The sequence below is a fragment of the Podarcis muralis genome, chromosome 2, assembly GCF_964188315.1.
Source record: "Podarcis muralis chromosome 2, rPodMur119.hap1.1, whole genome shotgun sequence".
NCBI lineage: Eukaryota > Metazoa > Chordata > Lepidosauria > Squamata > Lacertidae > Podarcis > Podarcis muralis.
The window spans coordinates 125,255,377-125,264,988 of record NC_135656.1 but is presented as its reverse complement, the minus strand read 5'-3'; the positions used below and the strand labels follow the sequence as shown (position 1 = coordinate 125,264,988).

The following is a 9,612-nucleotide window of genomic DNA, read 5'->3' as shown; positions in this document are numbered from 1 at the left end:
GGCAGCTCGCTGAATCTAGCGAGGGTAAATGACAGGGCTGCCTTCAGGTGTCTTCTAAATGTCAGGTAGTTGTTTATCTCGGGCGCCACCACCAAGAAGGCCCTCTGCCTGGCTCCCTGTAGCTTAGCTTTGCAAGTTTACATCGCCTCTCAACAAGGTCCCTTATGGGGCTTCTTGGGAGTAAGTTGCTAGGAGGTTCGCAGGGCAGGCGGCTTGGGAATTTCCCCAAGCACACTTCCTGCTTGTGACTCATTGAGTCTTTTATAACAGGCACACACAAACAGGGCCTGACAAAAAGGGAAACTCCGAGAAGAGGACTGGGAAGTGAAAGCAAAACTCTGCCCCCGCCCTGAGCCCCCTGTGGTGGATTTCTATAGGGAAGTGGGCAGGAGATGGGGGTCAGAGCTTGCTGGAGCCAGGCAAGATCTCCTTTTGCTTGTCTGCAGTAATTCATGGAGGATAGAACCTCCAGCGTCAGAGGCAGTCTACCTCTGAATGTCAGTTGTTGGGGAACAAGGGCAGGTGGGGGGGGGGTTTCCTGTTTAGCTATGGTCCCTGGAGCTCCTTCATCCTTCTTCATTTTCCTGCGTGATGCCCCAGATCACACCCACACCCACACCCCAATTCCTGCATTTGCAGGTGCTGAACTCTATGACCCTGAGGTGACCCTTAAAACTCCCATGGTTCTTTGATCTATTATTTATTTATCATTAAATCTGTGTGCCGCCCTTTGTCCATACATTTCAGGGCAGTTTGCAGCATAAAAATGTGACGTTAAAAAACCCCACAAAATATATAAGAAGAAGAATGAAACAATAACCCTCTCCCACAAGCACATGTGAAAGTTTATGGGATGTTAGTCAGCCCAATGCTTCGGTGGAAGAGGAGCGCTTTCGCCTGGTGCCTAAATGTGTCTAATGAAGGTGCCAAGCGAACTTCCTTGGGGAGAGCATCCCACAAACGGGGAGCCACTGCAGAAAAGGCCCTGTTCTTGTGCCCATTTAGGGGGCACAGAAAAAGAGGGGACCAGATGAGCATTGCAGAGCCTGGGTTGGTTCACAGGGGGAGAGGCAGACTTTGAGGTGGGGCAGGATATACTTATTATTATTATTATTATTATTATTCACTGGGGAACTTTTTTTTTTTTCATTTTCTGTTGCATGAGATTTTTCAACTGTTCTTATATGTTCTTTTCAATGTCATTTTCAATGTTATACATGTCATGTTCAATGCTATATAAGTCACTTACGGTAGATTTATACTCATATTGTACTACTTTGGCTATGTGTTTAATAAAATATTGAATACTTGCATTGTGAAAAACAGATTATGGTGAAAAGCGAAAAATTGCAAAAAAAAATATCGTAGAGCTTACAGAACAAAAACCAACTTCAGATATGAAATCAGCACGTTGAAATTAGGTTAGAACAACTGCAGGTGTCAATGCAACACAAAATTGTTCTCCAGTGAAGAATTATAATTATTATTATTATTATTATCATCATCATCCTGAGCCATTCAAGGCCTTATAAGGCAAAACCACCACTTTGAATTGGTCCCAGAAACTAATTGGCAGCCAGTGCAGTTGGGTCGGGATCAGTGCGATACGTTCAAACCGTTTTTCCCTGCTCAGCAAACTGGCCGCCAAATTCTGCACCGGCTGAACCGTCTTCGGAGGCAGCTCCTGAGTGATCTACGATTCACTGGAAGCTTTTAAACGGAGGTCAGACGGGCCCTGCGTCGGGGATTTCTTAGCTGGGGTCCCTGCATTTGCAGGGGGTTGGGCTGGATGACCTTCAGGGGTCCCTGCGATTCTCTCCTCCCGCAGCCTAAGCAGCCCGTCTGCGCTCCAGAGCCGAAACCGGGCAGCCTCTCCCTGGCAACTGATGACGACGAAGCGCAACGAAGCCCCATTGGCTGCCTGGGGGAGGCATCCTCCCTCCCCGAAGCTGCTGCGAGTTGGGGGAACTCAGCTGTGGGGCTCGGAGATTTGCTGTGGGGCAGCGAGGACGATGGGTCCCGGGAGGTGCAGCTGGGGTCTGGCGGCCCTGGCCTGGCTCTGGGGGGCAGCGGCGGCTGCAGCGGCCGAAGTGCGAGGTACAAAAATGCGTCTCCCCGTTTCCTGCCTGCGTGGGGTGTGAAAACGAAGGTGGGGGTTTTTTGGGGGGGGGAGGTGGGGGGCATTCAGATTGCGTACTTTTCCCCTAGCCCTGGCGAGGTCTTACGAGCGGGCAGCGAGCCTCCCTTGGCAGCGTCCGTGTACTTGCTAACCTTTGCCAGGCGGAAATTCAACCGGTGCAGCTTTCTCCCTCTCTCTCCTCCACCCGGCCCCAAACTCTTTTCTGGGTGGTCTGCAGCCCCCCGCCCAGAAGATGCCGGCTCCTCTGGGACTTCCAGGCGACCTTGGCTCGCTGGAGCTCAGGAGAAATGCCACCCCGTCTTTATTTATTTTTAAAATCCCTTCCGAGTTTCACTTTTGCAATTTAACTGGGGGGAAAGACTTCGGAGCAGCCTGTTGGTGTGACTTGAACTCGGATCTGACACCCGTGTGCACACTCTCGACTCACAGGATTGGCGAGTTGGAAGGGACCCTGAGGGTCATCTGGCCCAACCCTCTGCGAAGGCACAGTTGTTTACAGCGTTTTTCCAAATAATAATAATAATAATAATAATAAATTTTTTTTTATACCCCGCCCTTCCCGGTTCAAAAACCGGGCTCAGGGCAGCTAACAACCAATTTGAAACACATAATTATAAAAGCAGCATAAAATACAGTATGAAAACATGAAAAACAATAAAATTCAAAAAATCAATTAGATAATCCCCAGGGCTAGCTGGCTGAATTGGTCCTACTTGGGCCAGCGAGGAGACCAGGGGAGAATTAGCTGTGGGGTCTCAGAGCAGGTGAGGGAAGGGAAGGGAAATAAAAGATCAGGCAGAATTCAAATTAAAGGCCAGGCGGAATAGCTCTGTCTTACAGGCCTGACAGAAGGAGGTTAAATCCTGCAGGGCCCTGGTCTCCTGGGACAGAGCATTCCACCAGGTCGGAGCCACCACTGAAAAGGCCCTGGTGGAGGATAGTCTGACTTCCTTAGGGCCCGGGACCTCTCAACTATGTAAATAGTATTTTGGCACCCAGTTTCCCCTTCTCTCCCCCATCCCCTAACAATCCCAAACCCCCAAAACTGAGGGGGCTGAGGAAGGGGGAGGGGGCAAATGGTGTTTGGAGGGGGGGAAATGTGCTTTAAAATCCCCTACTGAACACTCAGCTCTTGCGTTGAGGAAGTCCCTTCCTTCCTTCCTCTCCCCGCTTGTAGCAGCACCGTCAGAACAGGACTCTGGCGGAACCACAGACTCGTAGAATGATAGATTTGGAAGGGGGTTCCCAGGGTCATCTAGTCCAACCCCAGCTCAATAGCCCCTGTTTCACCCCACAAGCACTTTCTGACAGTAATTGCTGTTTGCAAGCAGAAGAAGCTTCCTCACAAGGCCTTCTCAAGCAGAGGTTGGATGGCCCCAGGTTAGTTAATAATAATAATAATACATTTTATTTATAACCCGCCCTCCCCAGCCAAGACCGGGCTCAGGGCGGCTGACACCAGGTATAAAAACAATGGATTAAAATACAACTTGAAAACGAGATTAAAATGCAACATTGAAATGCAGCCTCATTTCAGCAGAAACTCAAATCAAAAGTTCACGCTTTCTTGCCATCCATCCCTGGCACATATGACTGAGCCAGGGAGGGTGAAGGGCAGAAGGCAGAGGGCAGGCAGCAGAAGACGGGCACATGGAGGGGCGCATGGAGGCACATCACAGAATCAAAATAATTGTGGACCATCTAGTCCACTCCCCCTGCAATTTTTGCCCAACGTGGAACTCGAACCCGTGTCCCTGAGATTATGAGCCTCCTTTTCTACTGACTGAGCTATGATTTGGGGCAGCTTCTTATCTCCACCTCGAGGGTGGCGGGTGACCAGTCTCCCTCTTTTTCACGTCCAGAGGATCCTGCCCACCTGTTTTCTGAGGTCTACCTGTGCCAGCAAGATTCCCTGCTCCCTGAGATGGTCCAGACTCTGGACAACGAGGAGCTCTTCTGGTTCAACTCCTCGGAGTCCGCCTGGCACCCCCGCCTCCCCGATTTCCAGCTGGGGGTGCGGACCCGGACCCCCGAAAGTCACATCCGGGTGCTGAACCAGCTCTGCAACGACGTGCTGAGCAACTTTTCGTACTATTTTGCAATTATGCCGGAAGCGAAAGGTGAGGGGGGTTTCTTTGCCTTGGGGGGGGAGAGGGAGGGAGGGGGCCACCAGAAACTTCCTCCAGCGAGGAATTGTAGAATATATGTTACAATAAAAAAAAACTACGATAAAAATAATAATGAGTAAAATAAAAAAAGCAAATAATAATGTAAGTAAAAGGATGGGGAGCCACCACTGAAAAGGCCACGTTCTCAAGTTGCCACCCTCTGCCCCCCCCCCCAGGTATTGCTCAGGTGAAGGTCTTCCCCCTGCAGCCGCTGCAGTTGGGCCAGCCCAACACGCTCGTCTGCTCAGTGACCAACCTCTTCCCTCCGGCGGCCGAGGTCACTTGGACGTACCAAGGTCAGCCCGTGACCCAGGGGGTCTCCACCGCTCCGGCAATCCCTGTGGAGGACCTGGAGTTTGAGCTCTTCTCCTATTTGGAGGTGACCCCCCAGGAAGGAGACATCTACAGCTGCAACGTCAAGAGTCCCCGCGACACCTTCAGCATCCAGACATTCTGGGGTGAGGCCCTGCTCTCCCCCTCTCTCCACAAACCCTGCCCCGAATGGCCCCCGTGCTCTCACCTGAACCCCCCCGACTGACCCTCTGTCCCATCTCTCTCCCTCCTGCAGTCCCCCAAAATCCCGTCCCCTCGGAGCTCCTGGAGAACATCCTGTGTGGCCTGGCGTTTGGGGTTGGCGTCCTCTTTGCCATCGCCGGGGTGGTCCTGGTGGCAGTATCCTGCAAGCGCGACAGCACAGGTAGAGCTGGAGGAGGCCCCCGGGCCCCTTGGGGAAGGAGGAGGCTGCAGCTCTGGGGCAGGTGGAACCAAAGGCTTGTAGGGTTGGAAGGGGGACCCCCAAGGGTCATCCATCCCAACCCCCTGCAAGGTCGCAGGTTCCCTTTTCATCCATCTGTTTCCTTGCTGGGCAAAACGTGTACGCCGCTTGACGTGAAATATGGCAACCGTCAAAGATTCCTGCATTGCGGCGGGTTGGGCTAGATGACCTTTGGGTGTCCTTCCCTCCAGTTCCGTGATTCCACGACCTTTCTCTTTTCCAGAATGAATTCTCCAGAGTTGACCTGAAGGAGGGATTTGGAGGAGAAGGAGCGTCACCTTTAAAGTCACCCCTTGCCCCCCCCCCGGTGGGAACTGCCCCCTCGGTGCCAGAATCTGTGTCTGTATGTGTGTGCCAATTTGCATTCAGTGAGCCGCGAACATCTGTCCGCCCGGCTTTGGTCCCGTGTCTCCGTTGCCACTGGCTCCCGGCAGGGGTGGGAGAGAGTCCAGTCTGTGAACCCGGAGAGAAACGGCTGCCAGTCAGTGTGGGCAGCCCTGGGTGAGGCGGGTCAGTGATGCGAGTGAGCTTCTTCTGCTCCCGTTAAAGTTATTGCTGCTAGAGGAGCAGTGGCGTAAATGAGGGGGTGGAAGGAGCAGAGGAGAGGAGCCCAACCAGGTTTGGATGAAGCAGAGCTGGCTCAGATCCCACTTCTGACACCGCTGTCACCACCAACCCCACTTCTGACACCCCTGTCGCCACCAGCCCCACTTCTGACACCCCTGTCGCACCAACCCCACTTCTGACACCCCTGTCGCACCAACCCCACTTCTGACACCTCTGTCGCACCAACCCCACTTCTGACACCGCTGTCGCACCAACCCCACTTCTGACACCTCTGTCGCACCAACCCCACTTCTGACACCGCTGTCGCACCAACCCCACTTCTGACACCCCTGTCGCACCAACCCCACTTCTGACACCTCTGTCGCACCAACCCCACTTCTGACACCTCTGTCGCACCAACCCCACTTCTGACACCTCTGTCGCACCAACCCCACTTCTGACACCGCTGTCGCCACCAACCCCACTTCTGACACTGCTATCACCACCAACCCCACTGCTAACACTGGCACTGTTGCTGCAGATTTGTCATGGCCTTCGGCTAGAACAAGAAACTTACATAGACTGAATATTGCTAGCTCCACAACCATCACTCACCCCACTGCTCACATCGCTAGCACCACCACTCCTGCTCCCCCCACCTACGGGTCTTTCTCACCAGGACAGGGACACGGCTTGGCCCCAGATCTATTTTCTGGCCCATCAGCACCCAGCTTTTCCGCCGCTCCCAGGGGAATGAGAGACCTTCCTGGTCTGCCAGTGGCCCTTTAACAGGACCTTCTCGTGGAGGTACAGAGACCATCACCTGCTAATTGCTGCAGCAGGAGAGGACTGTACCACGCGATTCTTCATTAGAAGCAGCTGGGCCCTGCAGCACAGTTTTTATTCTCTGTGTGTGGCAGGGCTGAGCCCAGGCACGTGTGAAGCGATGGTGCCTCTGAGCATGTTAAGAGTGCTGTCCATTGCAGCAAAGAAGTGCAGTTTGCCCCTTTTCAGCTTGCAGAAGGCAGCTGGGCAGAAGTAACCCCCAGAACCCCCTCCCTTTTCTACGTTTTAGCATCATAGACTCATGGAAGGGACACCAGGGTCATCTAGACCAACCCCCTGCTATGCAAGAATGTTTGGCCCAATCTGGGTTTCGAACCCATGACACCGAGATTAACAGCAACAATAATAATTTTTTATTTATACCCTGCCCTTACCGGTTCAGAAAACCGGGCTCAGGGCAGCTAGCAACAAATCTAAAACACTTAATTGATGCAACAACAAAAAACAGCATATAATACAGTATAAAACGTGAATAACAATAAATTAAGAATTCAGAAATCAATTTAGGGGGGAAATCCATCCACTAAACATTAGATGATCCCCAGGGCTAGCTGGCTAAGTTAGTCATTCTACCAACCGAGCTATCGGGGATGTGCAAGCACAGGAGATTTATGGGGGGTAAGCGTCCCCGCCAGTTGAATTTCTTCCCTTTCATACAGCAGCTATGGGGAAGGCTTGAATATTCCCCGGGACCTTGCAGGGTGGTTCTGCCCGGCAACATGATAACAAGGCAGTGGGCATCTTCTTAGTTTTAAAAGGCGGGGGGCGACTGGGAGGCCCACGCAGGACTAAAGAGACATTGCAACTTTTAAAAGAGGGAGAGCGGAGAGATGGAAGGGCAAAAAAAAAAAAAAAAAAGATGGGGAGGAGTTTGTTTTTTGGGGGATTATTTTCGGATCTTACGGACGCTGCACCTGCAATTGTTCCTGCTCAGCGATGTGTCCCTTTCCTTTGCGTTCCTGACGCCGGGTGCCAGGTGGAATTATTGACAGGGGTGCAAAAAAATAAAATGGGGAAAAAACAAGTAAACAGATTTTGGAACTATTCTTTCGCGTCCTTCCTGGCGATGCAAGCAGGAATTGAGGCAGAAGGCGGGGGGGGGTGGCTTTGGGGTGGGGGGGAATCCGAGGGGGGGGTCAGGGCCAGAAAGATGGGGAGTGAGACCATGGATGTGGACTTGTAGAGGCAAAGAAGGCGCGCTATTCCCTGCCAGGTAGAATTCCTCAGGTAGAGCGTAGAGCAGAGCTGGGGGCGGGGCTTGGTTAAGGGGGCGTGGCCTGGGGAATTAGAGGGGGGAGGGGCAGGCAGTTACAAAACACAGCTGTCAACTTTTCCCTTTTCTTGCGAGGAATCCTATTCAGAATAAGGGAATTTCCCTTTTAAAAAAGGGGGAAAGTTGACAGCTAAGTTACAAAATCCATGGCATTTAAAAAAAATTATTATTATTTTTATTGAAGTTTTTCTGGGTTTTCCAAAGTACGTGCATTGTGTCTCTTTTTCCCCCCAGTACGTGGGGGGGGTGTGTGTTTTGACAAATTTGCAAGGGACTGCAAGATTGTCTCCTCCACTTTGATCTTCTTGCATGGGGGCGGGGGGGGGGGGGAGAGACGCCTCTCCCCTGTCTCAAAAAAATAGCTCCACACTCACCTGCGCTTTATTTTCTTCTTTGTTTTTCCTGGCCCTGCTGTTCTCATGCAACAACATGACCAGGCTGGAAGATTTGGGAAAGCTTCACTTGTGGGGGTTTCTGTTTATTTTGCAAAAAAATTAAATGCCCTGATTTCAGATTATTTAAAGAGTTCTGCTTTACAAGTTGTTGGTGTTTTTTTTAATGAGTGACTTCATACTGTATTCGCAAGAAGGATCAATAAAATGAATTTATTTTTTCTTCTTTTCTTCTTCTTTTTTTTTTGGACTATTTTCACATAACAAATTATTCCAACCATTATATTTCCCCCCGCCCTCCCCCCTACGACTTCCCTCAGTTCCTCTTTCTGATTTATTAACAGATATTGTTCCTCTGCTAAGTAAAACTCTCTAAGTTATCTATCTATTATGTTAACTAATAAATTTGTGTATGTTCATTCAAAACCTGCCAAGGAGTCCAACTCATTTTGTTGTTTCTTTAAGTACTTTGTAAAAGGTTCCCATTCTTCTTTAAAGTCACAGTTGTTCTTGTCACGGAATTTGTGCATCAATTTTGCCAGTTCCGCATAGTCCATCCATTTCTCTTGCCACTGTTCTTTTGTCGGGTTTCTTCATTCTTCCATCCTTGTGCTGTTAGGACTCTTGCTGCCATTGTCGCGTACATAAATATGTTCTTCATTTTCCTTGGCAGGTCTTTCCCTACAATCCCTAACAGAAATGCTTCAGGCTTTTTTATGAATGTTAATTGGAAAATTTTCTTCAACTCATTATAGATGGTACATAACACCAGTACAGATAGCAAGAATGTATAAAACCGGCTCAAATATATGTTGGAAATGTAAGGAAAAAGAAGGGACTTTTTATCCTACGAGGTGGGATTGTAGAGAAATTAATAAAATGAATTTCAACAGGGCCAAATGTCAGGTTCTAGACTTAGGCAGGAAGAATCAACTGCAGAAATATAGGATGGGGGCACCTGGGAGGCGAGGGGACATCTGGGGCACCCCTGGCCGTCATTCAAGGCACCCCTGGGGGCCACTGCCTTAGGCGACGTTGAGACTCGCCCCACCTTTTCCAATGCAATATGTAAAGAACTGAAAAAGGTTTTAAAATATAAACATAACTGTAATAAAAAGCTATAGGCATTTTTATCAGGTTTAATTGGAGAAGAAATACGTAAGAGAGATGTAAATATGTTTATGTATGCCACACATAGCTGTCAACCGTCCCTTATTTGGCGGGAAACTCCCTTATCCCAGCGCCGTTTCCCGCTGCTGTCCCGGATTGATGATGTCCCTTAAATTTCCCGGGTTTCATGCTCGCCCGGTTTGGGAGGGAAGCAGTGGCTCGGGGTCCTCCGCCATGAGAGAGAGCGCGCGCACGAGCTGCCGTGTCTCCGTCTCTCCCTTTTACCCCTCAGGGGCGCGTAGTGAGGAGACGGGTGGTGGTGGGCGCAGTGGCATAGCGTGGGGGTGCAGGGGGCCCGGCCG

At 50.6% G+C, this 9,612-nt stretch overlaps 1 protein-coding gene across 1 annotated transcript; it reads left to right on the top strand.

Moving 5' to 3' along the window:
* The first annotated feature begins 1,871 nt into the window (after nucleotides 1–1,871).
* On the top strand, nucleotides 1,872–7,520 carry LOC114592626 (class II histocompatibility antigen, M alpha chain). The gene is made up of 5 exons (XM_028720934.2): nucleotides 1,872–2,097; nucleotides 4,003–4,260; nucleotides 4,485–4,766; nucleotides 4,877–5,005; nucleotides 5,307–7,520. Exons 1-5 carry the CDS (start codon nucleotides 1,887–1,889, stop codon nucleotides 5,309–5,311), a joined length of 885 nt encoding a protein of 294 aa, XP_028576767.2. The 5' UTR covers nucleotides 1,872–1,886; the 3' UTR covers nucleotides 5,312–7,520.
* The last annotated feature ends 2,092 nt before the right edge of the window (nucleotides 7,521–9,612 follow it).

What these genes read in the sequence shown, in the direction of transcription:
- LOC114592626 (XM_028720934.2), top strand. Translation starts at nt 1,887, where the DNA reads ATGACGACGAAGCGCAACGAAGCCCCATTGGCTGCCTGGGGGAGGCAT. An exon ending in TGCAGCGGCCGAAGTGCGAG is followed by an intron (nt 2,098 to 4,002) that starts GTACAAAAATGC and finishes TTTCACGTCCAG; the next exon opens with AGGATCCTGCCCACCTGTTT. An exon ending in AATTATGCCGGAAGCGAAAG is followed by an intron (nt 4,261 to 4,484) that starts GTGAGGGGGGTT and finishes CCCCCCCCCCAG; the next exon opens with GTATTGCTCAGGTGAAGGTC.